The sequence below is a fragment of the Pundamilia nyererei genome, unplaced genomic scaffold (assembly GCF_000239375.1).
Source record: "Pundamilia nyererei isolate P.nyererei 1_Seehausen unplaced genomic scaffold, PunNye1.0 scaffold00031, whole genome shotgun sequence".
Lineage (NCBI taxonomy): Eukaryota > Metazoa > Chordata > Actinopteri > Cichliformes > Cichlidae > Pundamilia > Pundamilia nyererei.
The window spans coordinates 3,169,392-3,194,064 of record NW_005187432.1 but is presented as its reverse complement, the minus strand read 5'-3'; the positions used below and the strand labels follow the sequence as shown (position 1 = coordinate 3,194,064).

Genomic DNA, 24,673 nt, shown 5'->3' with positions numbered 1-24,673 from the left:
GTAGCCGCTGTATCTGATGTCCACATGCAGTGCACAAAACCTCTGAGGACCGCATCGGCAGGAAGAGATTTAATACAACGTTTGATAACAGGCAGTATTAAAATGTCCAGGCCTGCATTAAAACGAATGATGCAACAAGCCCCTTCTGAGTGTGGCGAGTTGGAAGCAGCAGTGGCGTGAAAGCGAGTGACAGCTTTGAGGTCAATAGTTGTTCACAGGAGCGTGACGCTGGTAGCTGCTTAGCAGGTCGGTCATTATCATAGGAAAAGCAGAGCATCTGCCTGTGACTCCCGGGGACAGGTTTAACGAGGTGGTGGTGCTTGTCATGGGGGCTTGCTTTGGCAGGGTCTGTCTGTCTCTAACCCCACCTGCTCATCCCCCACCCCCCTTCATGTCTACCTCTTCTCCTCCAACCCTTTCCTTCAGGTCTGCCAAATGGGGGTGTTCATGTTTACAGCTGCCTCCTCCATCAGGGAACCATTGTTTCATGGCAGCCTTTTGTGATGAAGGTTTCTGTCTTCCCGCTATTATTTCTTCCCACTTGATTCCCTTTTTTGTTTTTTTGTCCCCCTTGTTTGCATCTAAGCTGTCTATCTTCATGTTACTTCGGTCTTTGTCACTCTGTTTTTGTCATTCTCTGTTTATGTTCTTCTGCTTGTTTGACCCCATTATTTGTGCCACTACCTCCAGCTTTCTTTTAATACATGTAATAGCAATCCTTTGATTCACTAACTGCCAAAGTCAATACTGCTTTGTAATAAATCACGAATAAATGCTTAATAAAATAACGTTAAGTCTGTGTGAGGGCAGTAGACAGAAACAGAGGAAAAAGTATTCTGGCTTTTCACAATCCTCCCTGTTTATCCAGGCTTGGACCGGCACTAGATGTACACCGGCATGTGACCCCCTTGTGGCTGGATCAGAGAAGTATGTAAGTGTGGCAATGGTGATGTATGAGGCTGACAGATGAGGACAGGCAGGAGTCTCTGTGGACTGTGATGTTTGCAGATAATATTGTGATCTGTAGTGAGAGTAGCGAGCCGGTGGAAGAGAGCCTGGAGAGACGAAGGTATGCTCTGGAGAGAAGTGGAGGTGTGTAGAAGCACAGCAGAATACATGTGTTTGAATTGTGAATGTCTAAGGAGTAGAGATAGTGCGGGTAGATGAGTTTAAATAACTTGGGTCAGCTATCTAAAGCAAAGGACACTGCACGAGAGAGAGGAAAAAGAGAGTGCAGGCAGGGTGAAGTGGGTGGAGAGGAGTGTCAGGGGTGATTTGTTACAGAAGGACACCAAGCAAGAGTGAAAGGGAAGATTTACAAGATGGTAGTGAGATCCACTATAATGTATGGTTTGGAGATGATGGCACGGACAAAAAGACATGGTGCTGACGTGGAAGTGGCAGAGTTGAAGATCTCATCATTTTATTTGAGATTGACCAGGATGGAAGTTTAAAAATGAGTATATCAGAGGGGGGTAAAAGACACAAAGTTAGAGGTGAGGCTATTGTGGCTTGGACACGTGCAAAGGAAGGATAGTGAATATATTAGACAAAGTATGTTGGAGAAGGAGCTGCCAGGGAGGAGGACAAGGGAAAGACCACAGAGAGATTCATGGATCTAGTGAAGGAGGAAATGCAGATGGTTGATGTGACAAAAGAGGATGCTACTATTTCATGTCAAGATTATGGCTGTGAAAAATGTCTGCTGCAGAACATGAATTACAGGTGTAAAGAACAGATTAATAAGGTCCAAATATGCTTTAATTGGAGGGAAATGATAAAGAAGGTAGCTAATTCCTGCCAAAAGCAAAACATTCCAGCAGTCAGTGTATTCACATTATGCAACTGTGTGAAAAAAGTGATATGTAGCAGTCTTGAGTCACAGCTCACTTTTTTACATGTTGCTAGAAAAATGAAAATAGGTGCACTGATTTATTGAAACATGCACATATACAATGAAATAGAGTTGTAAAAAACCATCAATCCATACTAAACATTAAAATTGAATTAAGATGCTGTTGCAAATGAATATCGTAATTAGTAGTTAAGTAGTTTCATATCACTTTAGGAGGAATTTCAAAGGTCAGTAAAGCTCCTGTTTCAGCAATATCAAGTATTAACTAAATAAAATGTTAACTTGGTCTGTGCACAAGGTAATGTTAGCTGTTTATTAGCAATCACCCACATTAGCCATCCATTATCATCAACATAGCACCTAGCTCACTGAGGGTCATGGATGGAATATTGAGCTGTGGCGTAGCGGATTGTGGACACATGGAGAACCAGGGGAACCAATCCGAGTAAATAAAGATTTAAATCTGGAGCAGAGCAGAAGAATCAGATGGTTTCAAGCCTGAAAAGTAGAGCTGAGGATGTAAAAGCTGCAAAAATGAGGCAGAGCGGTGCGAATGGTGCTGAGAGGCAGGCATGGGAAGCTGCAGGCAGATGTGAAAAAGGTGATAAACTTTAACCTTTCTACAGTAATTTATTAAAACATATTTTTGTTTTACTGTAGCCAGCTGTGTGGTCAGTTTTAAAATACAGGCAGTGATCGGTTCAAATATTTCACAGTGAGCGCTCTGTTATTTATATCTCCTTATTTTAGCATAACTAATACCACACTCTATCCAAAGTTCATTTTTAATTTTTCTCTAGGGCTCTTTTTCTACAGCAATTAAATGATTTAGATGTATTGAGGAATTGTGCTGTTGTGCCCTTTGCTTATTAGTCGGTTATAAAAATATATTTTACCTTTGGGATCTGTAATGAAAAAATGATGATGTGTAAAATGAGCTTAACTTAATCGTAACGTACTTATTTTGTTAAATCTAATTTACAATTGGGAAAATTAGTTGAAAATGAAAGTAAAAAGTTAATTAAGTTACCTTGCATGTCTTTTTTGTGTCATGTATGGCTGGGGCAGGCAGGAAGTGGACCTAAATGCAGACACTCGTGCATGAAAAATAAACTTTATATTATTTTCAGCTTTATTTTTTGCTGGAGGAAGATCCTTCATAGCATAAACTCATAATATATATTCATCACTTCACAAGTATATTTCTTGTGTAATTTGGAGCACCTCAGCCTTTTTTCTCCCTGTCTCTGTTCTTAAGATTGGGTTCTTGACAGCCACCTTTCCACTGAAATCAGGTTTCAGGGAACAGTCGATGGATCTGCTGAAGGGCTGGATGGATCTCTCAGGTATTTAGTATGTAGGTATTTCCACAATGGTAAACTGACTGGTACTTAAATAGCCTCTTTCTACTCAGTTGAGCACTCAAAGTGTGTTCTTGTAGAAGTCCCATTCACCCGGTCCCACAATCATCAGTTTTATATGTGTCTAAGCACGTTCTAATATTCCCTATATTCTAATACTCCAATGAATGCATCGGGAGGTACTGGAACAGTAACTTACCCAAGGTTACTTGGACTGGAGAAGTCAGAGACTGATTGACTTGGTAGTTGGCCTGCTACAGCTGCAATTTAGGACTAAAAGGATCAATGCAACATCAATTTTAAGTTTCAATCATTTGAATCTCTCATTTGGAAAAATATTTTTCCCATACCCAGAAAACAACTCAGATTTTCTTAATATACATGTAGCCTGTAACTGCAGCTCAGTTTATATATCACAGTCTGAGTGTAGACTGTACTTAATAACAGGTGGCAATCTTTCACACATTCTCCAGGTGCGTTATTTTTATTTTTCCAGTCAGACGTGTTTGTAATGCAACCTAGGGGTTCAACACAAAAAAACACTTTCTTACCAGCATGCGAAAAAATGAGGATAAACCATTTCTTCCGAGCTCCAGGAACTCTGGAACAGACTGTGAAAGGTATCTTTTATTTATGGACAGTGTTGGTGTGATACATAAATAATTTCTTCGACAGGGTGTTGGGGTGCTCGTGGTGCCAATCCCAGACGGGGCTGATTTGCAATTTAGGTGTGGCACTGAAGGCCAGAAGTGCTGGATCTGGCTCTGAAGAAAACAGTAGAACACAAGTGCTGTGATCATGTTTGACACTGAAAAAGATTGCAATCTGTAGCAAAGATTGTATCGAAGTGAGGGGGGACTTCAGATTGATTTAAGCAAAATTTTCTGTAAGGTTTCTTTTAATCTCTACAACATGACGCTGCTCTGCTTAAATCTGTCTATGCTTTTCAAGCAAATAAGAAATATTTTGTAATTATTTCCCCTTAGTGAGACAACTATTATAGCACAAGTGTCCAACAACACAAGGACTGATATCAAAACATTTTGAACAATAATATTAATCCCATGTTCCACAAAATAGTTAAAGAGTAAAAGGACTTCCATATTTAAAAACAGAGTAAATGGGTATTTCAAGGTTTCTTCAGCAGGGGCAGCTTAACTTCCTCTTTGTTTTGTCTATTGATTCCAGCGTACTCTGGCTCTCTGTGCCAAGCCAGCAAACCACCCACCAGCTGTCCTTGCAATGTCAGGAATGTGAATAGCAGTTTGATAAAGCCACATATGGCATGCTGCTCCAACCTCTCCATAAGTGCCATTCCTGATGTGGTGTCACATAAATGAAGTCGATAAACATTGATCAGGATGGAGGGGGTGGAAAGTCCTATAGATGCTGGTGAGTCAGTGTACACATAAGCGCACAGGTGATGCAGGTTTGCAAGTATGCTTCTTTCAGGCTGTCACATAAGGTGTTAAACCTCTTTATGCTGGCTCAAAAAGTAAATATCTAAAAGTGCTAAATTACGCTGCTCAATTCTGGCACCAAAACAACATTACTGCCATTTATCTGTTTAATAAATGCTCTTATTTTTTATTCAAAACACCTGACTTGTGCTCTGCTAATATGTGAATACAGTAGCTGTGTTAAAACAGCAGATATCTCCTTGCAGAGGTTTTCTGCACCTACATGGTCTTTTTATTATTATTATTTTTTATTACATGGTCTTATTCCTCATGGTGGCATTTAGACGAACCCAATTTTGAAGTAAAATCATTTTAAACAAGACTGTTGTAATGAAAAGATTTACTTGAAAGGATCAAGACTGTCTGCTCACTGGTTCCTCTAAAGAGTCCACAATGAAAATTTTATGCTACTGAACTACAGAAGGAATTATTTTAAGACAGTTATGAGAGATGTGGTGTCCCTTATTTACTAGGCTCGCTAACTGATGGTTAAACCTGACTACTTGACACTTAATATTACTGTACTTAGGTTCAAATCAAAAGTTTATCCTAAAAATGATTAAAGTTTAAGCAGAAAGTTTATTAAGATAATGTACAAAAAATGCCTTTAATTTGATGTGTCTAAAGAAGAGTCGCTTTAACTTTTTTCTTTTCAAATGGCATTTGCAAAACAAACAAATAAAACTATGAACAACGCAATTGTAAGTAAGTCAGTAAGCGTAACTCAATAAATGAAACGATAAGTTAGTAAGTGAATAAATAAAACAACTTTCACTGCAATGGATAAAGTTGCTTTAGTGCTGCATGAACAAGACATCCTCTCATCCTTTCTTTTGTTACAGCGACAGCTGAACCAGCAGTTGAAGCTTGCTAAGCGACAGGGTCAAGGACGAGTTCATGTTGCAAACAGAATGGAGTTTATCAATATTCAAATATTTAGACAAATTTGATAGGTTTATGGATAACAAAGTGCAGATCATTAATACGATCTGTAATGCCGATTGACAGAAAAGTAGAGATTTCTGGTGGAACAGCACCAGTTCTATTGCTGGGTATTTTAGAGCTGAATATGGATATTGGTTTGCTCAGTGCTCCAGTCATGTTGCTGAGCCTCTTCTTTCCTCGATATTGAATACCCCTTGTCTTACGTTATGTAACCTTCTGTTGGTGCCACCAGTGCTGACAGTGGCAGAACACAAGGACTGTACATGTCTAAAAATGTCCTCCTAATACCCCCTCCTGAGTCTTAGATGTGAAAGTAAAAAGGACAAGGCGTTGCTGTGACATAAAACAGTAGGGAGCAGAGCTAGTGGAGGAAAAAAAAACTTTCTTTCTCTCTGTGGTCTAAATTCTGGTGACCGAAAAATCATCATACTTTACAAAATCATCCCAGTTATTCAACTTCCACTGTTGCCACCAATAAGTTAGTAAAAATTCTTGAGTAAAAATATCTACCTTCCACCTTTATTTTTGTTCTCTCCAAAGACAGATAAACTAGTGAGAAAAACATATTGATATTACCATTAAAATATGTCAGTGCTAAGCAGACTGTTTCCTTGTGAATCTCATTGCAAGAGTGTTGGAGCAGCTTTTGAGTTGGAGCAATGCTCCCTATCCAGTCATTCATCAGTATTTAAGGGCAAGAGACTTGGATTTAACCTTAAAACATTTTAGTGGCAATAGCTAAATACAGCCCAAAGCTAAGAGAAAGGGTCATAAAGCACTAGTTTTATTGCACTAACATGTCATAAAGGTAATTTTCTTTTCTACACACACACTGCTCTAAAAACTTCTTTTCCTTGAACTATAACCACAGCCTCAAGTGGACCACTTCACATTCTCCAAAGCCAGTTCGGAGACAGGAACCTTGAAGCAAAGTATTAAATCACTGAAGGCGATATAATGCTGGACAGATGAAGTTGCTGCTGTATTTAGGATAACAGTGTAGTTATTTGCCAATTTACTCACACATCCTAAAGATCTGAGCACAATCCCCTTACTGCAGAGACACATATGAAGTCTTCTGTTCTCACATGGTGAATATAACAATGGAGCCAACTTTACCATTAAATGTATTAGTCATTCCGGATGAAAAATGGATAGTCATTTCTAGCTAATTATAATAGCACCTTTTACCAAATAGATTTTATTAGCTAGTGCTGTTTCTGGCTCACTTCTTTCTGCTTTAGATCAGGTCATTTTAAAAAAAAAAAAGGATGAAAGTTTCCATTAATCTGATGCCTGCAATATAATGTGAAATAATTGAAGCTAAAGCTGTATGTCCCAGGGAAAAGTCTGCATCACCAGCTAATGATTTTAGACATTCAAATAAAAAAGCTGTTGTTTTTTAAGATAAAACAAGTATAATAAATCACAGGCCTAATTATAGCTGAGCAGCTTAGCTTACGCACTTGCTTGCTACATAGGATACCTGAATAAACAAGATAGAAAACGTGGCTTTTACGTTTTTTGTCTGTCCACCTGTATGTTTCTTTTTTATTATTATTACAGCCCTTTTAGTGAAAACTGTAATAAACTCAGAGCTGGATATTTGGTAGTGTGTGAACCTTCATGAATCCATCACAGAACTGCAAGTAGTCTATAAACTACAAGTCGGACAAAATTTGTGGCAGAAATCTGGCACCTACAGACATTAGACAAATACACCACAGTATCTGCACTACTCTGAGTAGAGACTTTCAAAATATGAAATTTTCCTTGGCTTTAAAAGCAGCTCAATTATTGCTGTTGCTGGTAAATAGTTAGCTTGCAATCCTTAGCGTAATGTTCAGTTAGAACCTCTCAGTCAGATGACTGTATTTCAAAGTTAGACGTAGCTTTTGGATATCATTACGACTGTGGTCTAATTTGTTCGTTTTAAGTCTGGTTGAACACAACATGATGCTCACATAATGCATTATTGCTCCTATGGAATCCTATATAGGCTATAGTCGTGTGTGCTTTTAGGGTGGAGTGGTAAGGTGTGCAGCATCCCTTGTTTCCTTGACTTGTGTTGTCAAGATAAAAATGCTCAGCTCAGTGCTTCATGACTCGTCTCCATTAACCAGTGGGTGATGTCACATTGGCTATTGTCATTATTAATATACAGAGGATGGGACAACTATAGTAAAAAGTAATTTCCCTTCTGTAATTTCCATCTGCAGTAGTTTGGCAGCATGGCACTGTTGGGCCTCGTAATTGAAAGAGCAATGCCTAACGTAAAATTCAACCCTTTTAATCAGCTTTAGATATTATGTCTGCTTTATTCATCAGCAGGCCTCAGCTGGTCATGAAAGTGATTGTCAGTCAGTTGTTAGCCAGCTGTTAGTTATCAATTAATTTTGAAATGGGGAAAGTATGAAAATGGCTGTAATTCCCAAACACTTAATATGTTTTTTTGTAAAACCCCTTGCATTAAAGCTACATGTCATGCACAATATAGATCTAACTGTACCTGGAAATAATATGTGGGGAGAGCAAGAGTGCTCAGCTCTTTGCATTAATAACACTGCCAGCAAAAACACTTGCTTATATTGTCTGCTGAGCACATTGTCCACATGTGTTTTTGTACTTCATGTCTTTAAGGCTGAGTGTTAATTCTCAGCATTTCACGTTTTGGTTGAGGATTTGGTTCAAATTTCTGAGCAAAGGTAAACAAATAATATAATATTGAGATCAAAACAAGGAGTCGTAAGAGTGTGGTGGTGGTGGCCTGCGGGGTGATGATGGACTGAGGCCTATGCAGACAGTTGGTCATCACAGTCTCTAGGATCCTGGAGATTGTTCTTTCTTTGCTGATCCATCGGGATGACACCTTATGGGTCAGCTGATACCCTTCTGTGCTGCTGCTGATGTAGCTTGGCACGGGCTTGGCACTGAGTCGCAGGCCCACGTAGGGTTTTGAGACAGATTTTCACACAGATCCACGAATGTAAGCTGCATTCAAGTCCTATTTGAAAACTGGGACATCTGGTCTTCCACTGTATTCTTTTTGTAAGTAAACAGAATAGCTCATCACACCTCAACTAGATAACATAGATTTAGCCTTTTTAATACAGTCGGGTGTAGACCAAACCTGCTGCTGCTGACTCATTTTCTGAATAACTGATAAGTCTGTTAGTGTTTTCTGCATCAGAAATTCTAAGCAAAAGATTTTGTTTTTTCTCTTCCAAAACTTTAAACCTTGCTAAATAAAATACACCCATACCTTTCTAGTGATTACATATAGTGAATTAGCCTTTTTCAAATACCCTGTGTTGGTTCTCAAAGGACGCTTTATAAGCAAGAGTCTGTCAAAAAAGGCATTTGCAACTCTTATCATAGATAGTAATTTAATGAGAGGCACTTATAATAGACTCTAGCACAATTAGATGTTTCATGACAACCTTTGGGAGTACAATTAATCTCTCAAATGAAATTGGTCTCAGTGCTCAATATGTCACCCAGTGGGATGCATCTTAATTTCTATTCATTGACCCTGCATGAATTAAAGCTCATTTCCTTAACGTGTAGCTTTGTGGTGGCTGCCACAGCAGGATGCAGGCTTTCAGTCGCACTAGCTCAGAAAAACGTCCCCTCTTCCCATTTGATTCAAGGATTAGATCTGATTACAGACTTGAGCTGAACAACCTCTGTGACAGCGGAGCAATCTCCTTTTCTTTGAATCTTCTTGTTAAATTTACATAAAATTGATGGGATTTTGTCTTGAGTTTCTTTTCATTCTCCCATGTTTCATGAGCACAACAAGAGCGTGTCACAGCACAGTAAAATAACCAGCCATGGACAAAGAACCAGGGAGTTACGCGTTAACTGATATTATTATCAGCAACTGCTGTTGAGTTTAAAATCCTTTATAATGACATTCATCTATTGTCATTGGTTTGCACCTATCTAGAAACAATAAACCCGTAACTCTACATATGTTGTTTCTAATAATGTTACCATTGTTCAACAACAACACAAAGACATGTTTCGCTTTTTCGCTTTGGTGGAAGTGTATTGTGTAAGTGGGAATGTAAACATAGTTTTGACAGCAGTTCTCAAACCATGAAGAGAACCATGTGCCACACAAGCAAAGAAATAATACAACCAAAACTCCTTACGCACTCATAGTCCACATCTACTATATGACAGGTCGCCAGCAATAGAAAACAAGTAATACATCTTTTTTTTTTTTGCGTAGTCATGAAAATATCTGTTTTATACAAAATTAAATACAGTTACAGTATGTTACACCTTTTTTCCCCCCATACAGGTGAGTTCAAGCATGACTACAAAGCCTCTTAAAAAAAAACCCCCCAAAAAAACCATACTAGATTTAGGGAATTGAAAACGCATGTGCAGCTTTTGGCAAAACAACAGACGCCCTTCCGCAAAGTAAAATCACCAGGGTCACCAAAGCACATGAAGGAGAAAGTGAGGGAAAAGAGGAAAGGAGAGAAGATGGTAGCAAGTAAGGAAGGAGGCAGTGAGGCAACATGATTTTAGTCCCGTCCACACTATTATATATGTATATATATATATACTTTTTTTTTTAAACTTCAGATGATACTTAGAAATCATGTGTCTAGTTTTATACAGTTTGCTCTCAGGATGTGGGTATCTTTATCTGAGTGGAGTATCCAGTCTGCCTTTATTGAAGTATAAGCCAATGACAAGATCACAAAGCAAAGGCTCCAACCGTTTCCTCTGGGAAGTTATAAGACAGCAGTGATTTCACCAGACCTTTCATAAATCCTTCTATCACTCAGTATAACACATCAGTGCACAGCCATTTGCGCTAATAACACTGCCATCCACCACTGTGGCCTTGGATATACAAAAAAGAGTTGCTTATATTGTCTGCTGAGCACGTTGTCCACACATTCTTTGTTCTTCATGTCCTTAAGGTTGAGTGTTCATTCTCAGCATTTCGTGTTTTGGTTGAGGATTTGGTTCAGGTCCCTCAGCAAAGGGAAACGAATAATAGCGGGAACACTACAAGGGTAAGAGTGTGGTGGCGGCCTGTGGGGCGATGATGGAGCGAGGCCTGTCCAGACAATTGGTCATCGCAGTCTCCTGGACCCTGGCAGCGAGCTCTCTCGCACAGGATGCCCGTGAAGCCGGGGGAGCAATGGCAGCGTTGATGGTGGTGGCACGTGCCGCCGTTCTGACAGCGCAGCATCGCGTTGTCACACACCCGAGCTGCACAGACAAAGCAGAAAGGGCAGGGGAGACAGGAAAGCGTGATTAATAGATCACTCAGTGATAGGGCGGCAGAGAACATCAACAGGCAGGTTCACGGGGCACAAGCTGCCTCTTCCTGTCCTGTCTGTACTGCTCTGTGTCCTTAGAGCACAGCTGACACATTAGAGAGGGTAAAGCCAAGGACTTCAGAAAGTGTGCAAAAAACGGAAGAGGACACCGACAGCAAGGGTACATATTAAAAGAATATAATGCTGCCAACAGCCTCTGAAAATACTTAACAAAGGAACACAGACATTGTATGGATTCATGGATATTTTTAGTAGTGCCAAAGGGACTTTATAGCAAATAATTCTGGCAAAACAAAAGAGCAAGCAAACCATGGCTCTGATGAGGTGAATTTAATTATTTGAGAATCAAAGGATGCCAGAGTATTGTGAAACAGCCCCTCTGTGCTGAGGTGAAGAGAACAGAAAGAGGAGAAGACACGGGATGGATACCTGGCTCCATCACATCACCACAACCTTTCATATGCAAATGAGCATTTCCAGGTATTTCACCAGTAGCTGTTATTTTCTTCTCTGTAGTTAACCTTACAGCAAGCAATACAACATTGTCAGAAGAAGGATGTAATATCAGTGGCTGGAGTTTTACCGGCTAACAAACATTTCTTTGTTTTGATGTAGACTGATTAGGACTACATAAGTTAATATCCACATTTCCAGACAAAAACTCACAACTCAATTATCCCAGGAAGCCTCTCTGCTTGCAGAGGTGAAATCCTGGAAGAGGTAATATTTGCCAAGAGATTTCAGTGTAATTGGATATCTCTCCTTGCATAAATAGTAATCACATTTTTGGTTTTCAGTAATGTGGCTCATGCATCAGAATAAACTCAACAAATAATCATTGCTCATGCCAAAACCGATTAAGAAGGCATTGGTATTGCATTTAACTTAATAATATTCCTACCCACTGCACATAGACACCACTGCTGTTATGCACTTTAAATGGAAATTCCAGCTGTGGACACAGGGTTTTATCTTTAATATAGGATTTTCAATAACTTTGCGATGAAGTGTTGGAAATGATGCTTCTGGTAGATCTGCTTTTCCTGACATGTCTACATCTTCTTTGAACAGTCTCCAGACTTGTTTTGTGTTAGCCTTGTTATGTTTAATGGCCTTTCTGTGCTTTTATTTAAAGCGTCAATAACAGTGGCACTAAACGAGCAAATATGGTAGTCAAACCCTTTATTTTAATAGTAAGTTTGTTACTGTATGCAAAAGTTTTTTTTCTTTGTGTAGCTGTTTAAAAGAATGAGTCTGGAAAGGAGAGACTCTAAAAAAGACCCAAATGCAGAAGGGCGGGTAAGGCAAACAAAGGTGAAATTTAATGAAATTTACTAGAGATGAATAACAAAAAGATGCTGGAGGGTTAAGACGTGTAATATCAACAAGCCAATAAAATAAAAAGCAAAGAAACAACCCACCCCACCAAATAAAACAGTAAGAGAAAGAAATAAGCAAGTGAAAATGGGCAGGAAACACAAAATAACTCACACATGCACTAACAGCTGACTAAAAAACATAACAAGTAAAACTAAGAGGGTTGGGAAAAGCAATCAAACTGACTGAAATAGAGACAAGGACAGGGCAAAACAAAGCATGACATATAAGCTAAGTAACACATGAGACAGGAATATAATTTACATGTAGATATATGTAAATGCAATAAACAAACTAAACTAATTAATAATAAAATGGGCCTATGGCAAATCCAGTCTCTGTACACGGTTTGAATGTTGTGGGACTTTCAGATTACAACCATTTCATAACTAAATAGGTGTCAATCAAATGTCAATGCATTAATCGTGTCTTTCTGTTGTGTGAAACTGACTGACTGGACCACCACGTGGGAACAATGTTGTAGTTGTTGCTCTCAAAGAAGGGACAAATATGACTGGGGAGATATTTTAACCAGGTGTGGTGGGAATGGACTCATGAATTATGGGTCCAGAGTGGGCGCAAACATTAATGGTCCTCTGGCAATTCCCCAATCAGTGATTTCTAGTCAGTTAAAAAAATAAATAAAAATTCTAACAGCTAATGCAAACACCTGCTTTGGAAAACACTTCAAGTCTCAGTAGTTTAGTCAACACATTAACATTGTTGCCTGTGGCCGAAGGATAATCTGTGTATCCTCCAGCAGACCCTCAGGACCATTACCTCTCTAAAAGCATCTGTAAAACCAATTAGTTTGCTTATGCAGAGGCTTAAGACTGTTCTGTCTTTGTTGTGCTGTCGTGACAAAAGATGCTTTACGCTATAAATTAATTATTATTTTTTTGTTATCTAAAGTGAAATGAAAACTTTCTCAGTTGGTTGTATTATAGTAACAAAGGACAGCAAACCAAGCATGGTAGAATACAACATCCACAAAGTAAACTACCTGGATGCAATACATTTCACATAACCGTGTACAGAGTGGACAACAGAAGAAGAACAGATTGGCTTACATCCACCCCAGCCCTCAACCCAGAGTGCTCCCTAGGTTTAAAATTGGGGTGTGGAATGTTTGTTAAATTACTTACTTTTTTTAAAAAAGAATAAATCCTATTTATTTTCTCAGCTCTTCTGCTATCGCTGAAGTGACTAATACTTTTATCATGAAGTCTTCGTATATACCCAATATTTTTAAAACTATTGGACAAACATTAGAGTAAATCTATTACTCAGTTCTCCCCTGTGGTGATAATAGTTGTCAAGTTATATCAAGAAATATTCTATAAAGACAACAAATGCACCCAGTCTCTCCAGGCCTGCAATCTGAAGCAGCAAGATCATATAATCTAAAATAATTCCTGACATGAATATTTATTCAAGACCTGCTATTAGATGTGGTTTACTAACACTAGGTATCACACCATCTTCCATGAGAGAAAAGTGTCTTTTGAATCGGAAGATGTGAATGAGAAATTCATTATTATGGGTAGTTTAAATTTCCTGAGCTAGATTGTTATGTAGTTTACTTTTTTAAGTGACACATTAAATAAGTGCACTGGCAGTGAAAGTTAAACTGTCCTCCTGCTTCAAACCCATCCAGTGGCACAAATGCATCTCTTAGTCAATAGGCAATGGAGCGGATGCTGGCAGCACAGTAATAATGTGGGAAATTTGGCAGAGCTGGTCCTCCTTCTATCTTCAATTTACAAAGATGAGCCTTTCCCATGTAAGAATAATGGAATCTGAAAGGACACCGTGGGACACTGTAGGGAGCGTCCCTGTAGAGATTCCTCACTGTATGCCACACCAGCTCTTAGCTTAAAATTTGTAGTCTTCAGTCTGGCTCGGAGGAATTAATGAAAACATTAAAGGGCTATTTTTCAGCCTTTGTAAAGCTCCCTCCAGAGGACATTAAACCCCCCCCCCCCCCTTTTTTTTTTTTTATGCAGTGGGTCTACAAATTTACCCTGTGTGACATCACTCACTCTTGGGCTTGTGCAGCAAGTGAAGACACAGCAATTCCAGTCCTACCCAAGGACCGGCATACTCTGCGGGAGACATATGTGCACCTCACACCTCTGTCAGATGTGTGACATTTTAGCAGTATAACTGTTATGACAGAGCCACTCTGGGGTTTTGGTGCTGCACGAAGCAACATGGAGAACATTTACCAAAGCAACAGCACAGAAGTGACAGGAAGGACAAACACCTGAATTATGTTTCCCATTGTTGTTTGTGGAATTGCAATTGTGACACAATTTAAAGCAATTAAATGTAAATCTGTCTTGCATTGTGCTACAACTGGATTAGACTATTGTGGATACATTGAATCTATTGTGGTTGTGACACTTTGGACTTAATCATCCTTCTTTTCTGCTTTTTAAAAGGAGATTGTAGTCTGTTTGTCCAAAAGCACACTCAGACAGTTCTTTTATCCTCTCATCTCTGTGAACTCTTGATGTCCTCACATACTCCGCAGCTGAAGTGTCTGAGATACCGAAAATCACAGCACGATAAGTTAAAAGGCACAAATCGATAAGCTGGATCACACTGTAGCTAGTGTCACTCTTTTAATGAAAGATCTAGATATGTCATGTAGTGGAGGTGTATTCTATTGAACATCCAATCTTGTTACATATATCTGTCTGTACCAGCCAATTGGATTTTACATGAATGAGGTTTGCTCTTGATGACTGAAAGTGAGTCATAAAGTTTAAGATCCAATTTTTTAAAAAGACTACCCTGCAGAAACAAAATGCCCCTGTATTTAATTAAAGTTTAAAATATATTCATTCACAGTTATGCATTTAATATTTTTTAAAATGTCTCTATAACTATGGATTCGTACAGGTAATTGACTTTACCTGGAGACAGTTGTCAGATACAGGATTTTATTATCTGCCTGGAGACAGAATACTGTTGTTTCAATTACACTCAGTCAATATCTTTTGCCATGATGTCAGTGAAAGCTGAAACTTTCATTCAGCCATATCCCCAGTTATCGTATTAGCATGAAGGCTTCATCATTAGTCAGTGATTCAGCGCTCTGAAGTTCAATATAAACTGTCAGATGTATAGTAGCACTTGAAGGTGGTGAGGATCTGAAGACAGAAAGTGCATGATTTTCCTTTTACTCGAATGTTGCAGTTGTTACTGCTTTTCAACTCAAAACTGCAAGATCTGAAAGTTGCATTTAAGAAAATGTTAGTATATGTGCTTAGTTACTTCTGGGCCGACAGTATGATGAGGACAAGGCTATCACTTTTATGTTGATATGCTATACTTCAATGCAGCTAACATGCTACCAGTTTAGCTTAGCACACGGGAAACACGGGAGAAACCTCTGCTAATGTAGTTTGTTAGTTGATTTTTTTGTGTGTTTTGCTTTTTATTGGGTCTTCGCAAACAACAGAAGTGCATATTAGGTCAACTATATACCCATTATTATAGTCCAGACTGGTTTGTTGTAAATGCTATTTACACTTAAGAGCAATTAAATCAGCGGCTGTTCAGGTTAAGGTTTTAGTTTTATATATCACAAATCAACAGAAAATTAACAGATCATTTTCTAAATAATTACTCAGAACATTGTCTGCTTCAAACTACTGGTGGAGTAACATAATCCATTTAAAGATGTCACGTTTGATTTAGAAAATTCTTGATGGAGTTGTTGTTTAATGGCCAGTTTCATTTAATTATTTTTTGACGGCAGAAAGATTAGATTATTGTTTAATCTCATACACAGTTTTACAAATCCAGAAAAAGAAAAAAAAGAGGGAACCCCCCCTCCCCATCTTAATTGTGGAAATCCTCAAAGTCTTCTTTTAATTTTTTTCTCTCCTGGTTGTGAGAGCAGTGGTGCAGATGTGACTTAACACACACTACACAGAAAATCTGGGCCTGAGGATTATCTGGAGATAGCTGGAGATCAATCTACATAAACCCCCCCTGGAGCCTATTCTCTCCTTCCTTCTCCTCTTTTTTCTCCCTGTTTTTTCTTCTTCTTCATTTTTTTCCTTTCAGAACGTGGCAGAAAGGGTGCACCCCTAGAGAATGTACTGGGTAATTAAAAAAAGGGCATGATCAAAGGGGTTAGAAGGCTGTGGACTCGGTGATCATGAGGCATGTGGTCCATTCCCTGCAGTGTTCTCACAACAAAAGGTCTGCCTTGTAAGGACCAGCGTGTGTTTGTTTGCATGCAGGATGAAAGCATTGGGGCTTTGGGAAGACAACCTACTGCACACAAGAATTTGCATATTCTACATTACACTTTTGTTTTTTTCCAAACGGTCAATCAATAACCAGTCGATAATTTTTTATCTATGGGTAATGTCATGCTGAAGTTACAAAGCCAATAAGCCTACCTTGATTACGATTTGCAACACCAAGAGATGAAGCATTTGCCCGATCTGTGTAAAAATGGGAAAGGTTATGTATTACACTGGCTGTCAAATAAGTCATGCTGTTATTTAGTTAAAGCACAGGGACAGCATGCATAGTTGCTGGTTTTTACAATAATGACCTTTATCAGGCCAAAGATATGTCCAATTTTCCAGAAGATTCCTGCCATACATTTGGAGTAGTAAATGGCTTAATGTAGAATAGTGTGCATGCAGCTTAAATGAATTTTCCACAGTACAAAGATAGCAATGTGTATGCATGGTAGCTGCTTTTGTTATCCAGTATGTGGAGACACCTTCAGGCATCAACATGCAGAGGGAAGCATGGCTGGAACCACACCTTCATTAAAAAAAAAAAGGTTTTCCTTTCTTTAGTGCAAATATCTGTCTGTGTGCTTAGAACAAATATTCTAGTTTGGAAAGGAAAAATCATTCTGATACACTGGCCAGACACTCAGGACTTCCACCATATTTTATAAACTCGCCAGTACCAAGATGTATCAATTGTTACCATTATTTTGCAAGTTTTCACATAATAGCTACCAAATATACATAATATTTCTAACTACCAATCCAATTTATGCATAGCTTAAAGTAATGAATATGGCAAATCTTAAGATCTGAATTTGTTTTAAACCTCAAAGATTATTCAGACTGGCTTATGGTATAATTAAAACCCAGAAATTTGATAGCTTAATTTAGAGAAGTGTAACTGATTTAGTGCCATATGGGAATTAATGCACATTGTTTTTCATTTAATATGGCAAAACAATCATTTCAAACTATGAAAACCGGCAGCATGAAATATGAAAAACTGCTGGAATGTGGAAAAGGTTTGAAATAAATTAGAGGAATGTTAAAAGGTTAAATTTTTATTAGTAGGATAAACTCTAAAGTTTTCAAACACTCTTACTTTTATGTCAGTGATCATTATTAGAACTACACTGGAGAAACTCAACCTCACGCCATGCATCGTTTCACCCCCTCAATAGACGTAGGGTATTAGGATTCAATTCTACATGAGTGCCCTGGTAGGATGGATTTTTTTTCCCACTGTGGAAAACATGCTGATCAATGGTAATGGCAACGTACAGCACAATTTCTCAGACAACATCATCAGTCAAACAAGAGTTAGCCATGACTGAGGGAGGAAAATATTAGTCAGCATGCCAATAAAAAAGCCTGATCAACTTACGCACTGGTCCGTGATTACTGGGAATACCTGCGGAAAGAGCAAGGAAATAATGTATCATTAACGCATCGACTCATTTCTTTTTACTCGTGAGAGAAAATATTGTTGATGGTGCTGTTTACTTTGAAAAAACAAAAAACCAAACACCAGCACTTATCACATTGATCTCCAGTGCATTCGCTGATTAGCAGCAGCTATTGTATTGCTCTAAAGAGAACCTGACCACTCCGCCTTCTTCTGATGGTAATAACAGGCCTGCTGGCAACAAAATGTCAACCGAATCAAAACTCTATTGAAAAAGTCTTGTCATCAGCAGTTTCATTCATGTTTTCAATAAACAGAGTTTTTCTCTCTCATCTGCTTTTGGCTTATGTTCACCGTTTTTCAATATCATCTTTGAATGAATGAATCAACACATCAAACGTCATCTACAAATGCTAGTTGCTGTAATCGTCTTTCATTGTCAGGTTCGTGGAACTTCCTAATATGTAGAAAAGAGAGATAAAAGCTCATTAAACACACTGGGGAAGAAGAACAACAAAAAATTACCTTCAACTGTCTTAAAACAAAACACACATTTGCAAACAATGACAACCTGACAATCCATGTGTGTTTCGATCTGGCTGTGGATTCACCATCTTTGTGTGATATTTATCACCAAGCAAATGTGACTCCAGGATTAGTGCAATTTTGGATGCCTTTCACAAGCTTGCGTCACGTGATTATGTTTCACTGGGGGTTTTAATAGTGTTTGCAGCCTATTCCTCACTAAATTACCTGTTACAACAACTGTTGAAAAAAACGGAAAATCAGAGATCCTGAGCTCCAATTTGCAAAAAGCACATTTAGGCTGCAATTTCTCACTCATAGCTTTATGTGAGAAATGGAGGGCAAACAATATTGCCCTTTGAAGCCAAAGCACATTCTACAGTCTGATCAAACTCTCAGACCCAACCTGCCTTGACCTCTGAACCTGCTTTGGAACACAAGATGAGTTGACGCTCTTTGCAAAGTGAACTGTCAACATAATTCTTGAAGTGATTCCTCTTCTGCTCTGAAGGCAACTTACAGACAACACCCCTTTTCCCCCACCACCACCACCTACACACAGAGCTATTTACTTCAGAAAATCATGGATTTGAATCACTCTCAGTCTTTCTGCTGCTGACAGCTATGGCCCCTAGCAACTCAGTGCACCATTTTGGGCTAAAATTTATTAGATGAAGGGTCACGTATGTCCATATATCTGCATGTACAGTGGTTTTGAATATGTAATAGACCCTGCCCTGTTCCTAGCGGTGAGATAAATGACTTCCGAGATTAAAGAGGAAGACTTGATGACAGATGAAAGCTATTAAATCGTAATTACATTTCGCATGTTCCACATATTTGTGGTAATATAAGGGCTGTATGTTTAATATCCTCATGGGAAAAATGAGCTTCACATAATAGGTAAAGGCATATTATTGGACCCAAGCTTAGAAATAAGAATCATTCAAGACAAAAGTGTGTTCGTTCAACACCTGGGGGACCAATATTGTTACGTCACTACCATGTGCAACATTATTGCATTTTATGCCACTTCCAAACAACTGCTAATATTGCTTTTGATATGGGTAGACCTTGGTTTCATCAGTTCAGTGCAGATGCGGCCAAGTGTTGGATTTTTTAATAACACCCTGTCAATCTGGCAGTGAGCACCACATTGCCAGGAGATTCATAACACAGAGGACGTGTAGGGGTAAATCCAGCAATATCTCCTTAGAGTTCACAAATGTTCCCACAAACAGACTCCCACACACAATCGAGTGTGGTGCGTGAGCGTGTATGTCATGCGTGTGCGTGCACACAGCTTAGCGTGCATACATGCAAACAGGAGACTGATAAAAAAATTCTAATGAACGAATAATCATCCAATCCATCAATGAGAAATTTCCCTTAGAAGAGCAAGAAAACTAGTGTTACTGCACAAATTTACCAACACAGCGGATCGATAGCAATACCATATCTCTGTACAAATCTAATCATAACACGATGTCTGAGAATTCAAGTGAGACAATCAAACTGAACATCTGAAGAACTTGCTGTCAATCCCAGCAGACGGCTGCTATGAGAGTGTTTCTGACTGGAGGCTGAATCAGAGCGAATGGGGGACCAGAGGGCTAGATCTTCCACCATCTGGCCTTGCCTGGCCGTCTACCACCATATCCCTGCGTGGCTGTATTAGATTTATTGAAGCAATGAGCCCCCTGCCTCAGGCATGGGATTTGATAAATGTGACTCAACTCCAGTCCAAGATTATAATGGGGATAATGCAAAAGAGCACCTTCTGCCTCAGAGATACCAAATTCACACTTGTCATGGAGTTGAGGTAGCAATAATAAATTCAATGTTAAAGTGTTACTACTGTAGGAGGACTATTGACACTTATTTAATTGTGAATACTAAATGAATGAAATGCAGAAAATAGGTTACCAGTGATGCAAAGACCCTAAGACTAACAGGTTACAGTGAATTTGAGTCAGTGATCCCATTGCGTTCGCATCTCAGGGCACAAAATACTTCTATTCCGTCAGATGCAGAGATATGGACAAGGTGTCCTTTGGTGTCAGTGCCTTGACTTGCTGGCTGGCTGCAGCAATATTAGACACAGAGAGATTAAAGTTCTCTGTTAAAGCTCGCTATAGTACGCCTTACGTTTGTCAGACAGGAGAAAGCTGTCTGTGACCTGCTCAGGAGCTTTCCCCTTCCCAACATTAACCCTTCACACTGAAAAATGGAGACTTACTCAGTATGTTTAAATGTGACACCGATGAATCCTTTACATACACATACATCCATATGTCACATGTTTGGACTGAGTGGCCCATCTGGTTTTTGTCTGACAAAACATGAATGTGAACAGGGTTTTTTTTCCCCTGTATTTTTCTATATTTTTTCTATACTGGCTTTGCTAACTACTTGGAAATACTTTAAAATTATTTATAAGTAGCAATTTAATACAATATCAAAATAAGAACATTATAGGATCTGAAAAAAATCATTAGCGAGAACAAATACTAGTGCATCTAGTATTATCAAGAAATCAAATACCATGAAAATTTCATTCAAAAGGGTAAATTTTCATATTTTATATACACATTCAATATATGTTCCACACAAAGTGAAATATTTCTGACTTAATTTTTGTTTCAATTTGAATTATTATGGGTTACAGTTTATGACATTCAGAAATCCACTGAAATCCTATTAGAATGTTTCATTTTGAGTTTGAGTAAATTACAATTACTGTTTGCAGAGTGCTGTATTAAGGCATATTAATGAAAGATTGATCAGAATGGCAAAGTGTTGTAGGAAAAGGTGCACAGGGATGACTACAGCCTTGAGGAATGTCAAGAACATGTAGGAGTTTCACAAGTAGTGGACTGAGGCTGGTCTATGGACAGATGTTTTTAGGAAAGGGGCACATTATATTTCCAATGTCAAACCACTTCTGAGCAGAGACAATTCCCAGGAAGCATCTTTCCTGGGATAAGGAGAAAAAGGTCTAAACTTTTTAGGTGAAAGTAAATTTCACCTAAAATTAAAGAGTCTGGATGAAGAGTGGAGGGACACAAAATCCAAGTTGTTTGAAGTCCAGTGTGAAGTTTCCACACTCTGAAGTGATTTGCTGTGCCATGCCACTGGAAATGTGTTTTAATTCCAAAGCAGCAATCTAATAGAATATTTTAGTGAGCTTCATGATTCCATCTGCTGACGAGCTTGATGCTGATTTCCTTTCCCAGCAGTACCAAACATCTACCCACACCACCAAAGCTACTACCAAATGGTTTGCTGACCTTCAGATTACTGTGCTTGACTAACCAGCCAACTTGCCAGACTTGAACCAGGTATTGTCAAGACAGATAAGAAACAAATGACCCAGAAATACAGATGAGCCAAAGACCGCTTCTAAAGCAACCTGGCCTTCATTAACACCCCAGCAGTGCCAAAAGCTGATCTGCTCCAAACCACACCACACTTTACCAAGTAATTCTTGGTAATCTACCGAATGTTTAAATAGACATACATTTTGAAAGCTGTACATCATTTATTCTAATAAATTGAGACAATTGAGTTTTGATTGTTTTTTTGTGAAAACACAAAAAATCTTATATTATTTGACTTTACATGAAATGAATATTGAATAAATGAAAGCTCACCCTTTTTATTTATGAAATTTTTTTCATATTTTAATGTTTTTGTGTTTATAACTAATATGTTGTAATTTCTCTTGACAAATGATTTGAGTAAACTATGTTGAAAGGCTGTGCACTCTTGGAATACCCAGCTATTCACCAGTCAGCTTGTCACAATGTAAACATGGGTCTTTTAACGAGTTTCACCTCAAATGTCAAAAATACAAGTTATACTACTGATCATTGTCAAATATGATGTGACATGCAAGTCCTCAGTATGCAGTTTGTTAAATCTACAATGCATTAGAAAACATAGTCAAAAAACTAGGCTACAAACAGCATCTGGCAAAAATGCAGTGCAGTGGCAAAGAGCTGAAATCATAAAGAGGCAGAATAATCTCTCAAAGAGAATGAAAAAAGATGTTTCATTGTGGCTCCCTTTATTGGTAACAAGCAGCAAGAGTGGAAACAATGTGCTGCCAGCCACTTGCAAATTAGCTGCATGGCCAGTGCTTGTCCACATAGCATTACAAGCGCTTCTGTACTTACATATATTTGCAGTTCCTTTGGGTATAGGGAGGTAGGACCCCACACTCCAGGCTCTTCCATGGTAGTGCTTCTTACAGCGGCTGCAGTCTGGCCCTGTGGTGTTGTGTTCACACTCACAGCCCAGCTTCCCCTTGTCAAACACACAGCTGTTGGCATGCAGGTTACACTTGCACCTGAGACACAAGAATAACAACAAAAGACAGAGATATGAATAGGCATCATTCTGCATCCATTGAATCAATACTTTCTGGAGGGAATATGCATACCCTGCCCTCGGTATGTTTTTTTGCAGCTTTCAAAGTTTTTGACAGTGGTAAATTAAAATCCTGGTGGGTTATCTGACTTGGATCGTTCCTCCACAAAGCTTCATTATGCTCTCCTTTAAAAAAAACAAGGCCTCATTTGTTACTGCCCCTGCGGAGAGAACAGCAATGCGAATAAGGTCACTTTTGCCACTCTTGCTCTAAATGAAAGGCACTCTGTAAGATTCGCTAATTGAGCACAAAGCAGGGATCTGATAGAGAGATGATACAATAAAGAGAAGCTGGGCAGCCAGAGAATACTCCTTTTTTCTTTCTCTTCAAAGTTATTTGGCAAGGGAGCTTCCAGGCAGGAAACCCTACCAGTTGGCAAAGCTGGTTTATTAGACCGAACTGTGGCAGAGCTGACAGATTCTCCTGACAGGAGAAGAGAAAAGGGCGGATGGCTTTCAGGCGCTCCAAATCCACCTCCCTTCTGACCACATGGAAGAAGCATGCGCCTATGCTTGCTGAAAAAGAACAAGCTGTTTGCAATTTGAGTCTCCTCTGAGTGTTTCTAAACAACCTGAATGAGCAGACAGTAAACTACGTGCACTTAGAATATAACCTTTTTTCCATTTGTGTTAACTCCAAGGAAAGAGCTCTACCCGAGGCAGAACAAGCTTTTTTTGTCGCCAAATGAGATAATACAGTTTCATATAGTAAGTGTTCCAAATATAATTCCCTTTATTTGATTTCAGTCCCATGAGGGTAAAAGGTTACAGCTAGTGACCTCAGATCTTGTAAGGAGGAGGGCACTGATACAGAAACAGCTGGGATGCAGGCCATTGAGTGAATCTGACACGGGAGACCTCCCCAGAGGTTTGGTCAGCTCATGGTTTCACATCATGCCTATGTTTGTTTTTACAATGTGCTTCCGAGGGAAGATTTCTCTCATTTGAGAGTCAGGATCTGGGTATCTGTTTCCTATAATCACCGCTGAACATGAGACAAAGAAATAGCAGCAGCAATCTGAAATACATCTGTTCTAATTGACTTTCTGGCCTTACTGTGACATCTCACTTTAATGATAGATAACTGCGGGAAACAAAGGAAACTAGACCCCGTCTGGTATTGCTGTTAAACAGCATTAGAGAGTCAGTGAATAAGCTTTAAAGGAGCGGTTCTCAAACTATTTCTGCCATGGCCTACTTCAATCAATACCAACAAAAGAAGCTCAAAAGTGTACTTTACATAAAATACTAGTAGAATTTAGATAAAAACAGGACATTAAATAACCATCAGCACAATAATATCAGAACTATTTTAAAACTAGGATTTAGACTTTCCTTTTTTACTTACAGTATGTACAATGACAATTGGATAAACTGACCCTGAATCCAACCCTAGTTATGCTACATTACTTGGGCTACTGGGGCTTTCCATGATGCGTGAGTGTTTCTCCTTCTCTCATACTTTTTCACTCATGATGCGTTTATACACAACTTTAGTAGTTTTTATTCATCTCTGGTTCTCACATGTCTTTGTCCTGTCTCCCTCCCCTCTCCCCCAAACCATCGTGACTTGTGTGACATCGTGACATTGATGTCGTCACATCCTTGTGACTGCTTCTGCTGGAGGATTCTTCCTGTTAAAGGGGAGTTTTGCCTTTCCACTGCCTCCAAAGTGCTTGCTCAAAGGGGATCATCTTTGTATTATTGCAGGGGCTTTACCTTACAATATATAAAGTG

General features: G+C 38.9%; 1 protein-coding gene across 2 annotated transcripts in view; it reads right to left on the bottom strand.

The window, feature by feature from the left end:
* Positions 1–10,238: 10,238 nt before the first annotated feature.
* LOC102193455 (netrin-G1-like) overlaps positions 10,239–24,673 on the bottom strand; it is a 65,405-nt gene continuing 50,970 nt past the window's right edge. Inside the window, exons 4-7 of one of the 2 annotated variants that reach the window (XM_005729083.1) lie at positions 22,684–22,856; positions 17,960–17,986; positions 16,729–16,773; positions 10,239–10,859 (exon numbers count right to left, since the gene is read on the bottom strand). In XM_005729083.1, the coding sequence (XP_005729140.1) occupies positions 10,621–10,859; positions 16,729–16,773; positions 17,960–17,986; positions 22,684–22,856 (484 nt within the window). In that variant the 3' untranslated portion in view covers positions 10,239–10,620. The remainder of the gene's footprint in view (positions 10,860–16,728; positions 16,774–17,959; positions 17,987–22,683; positions 22,857–24,673) is intronic. The other variant, XM_005729084.1, reaches the window with a different exon arrangement.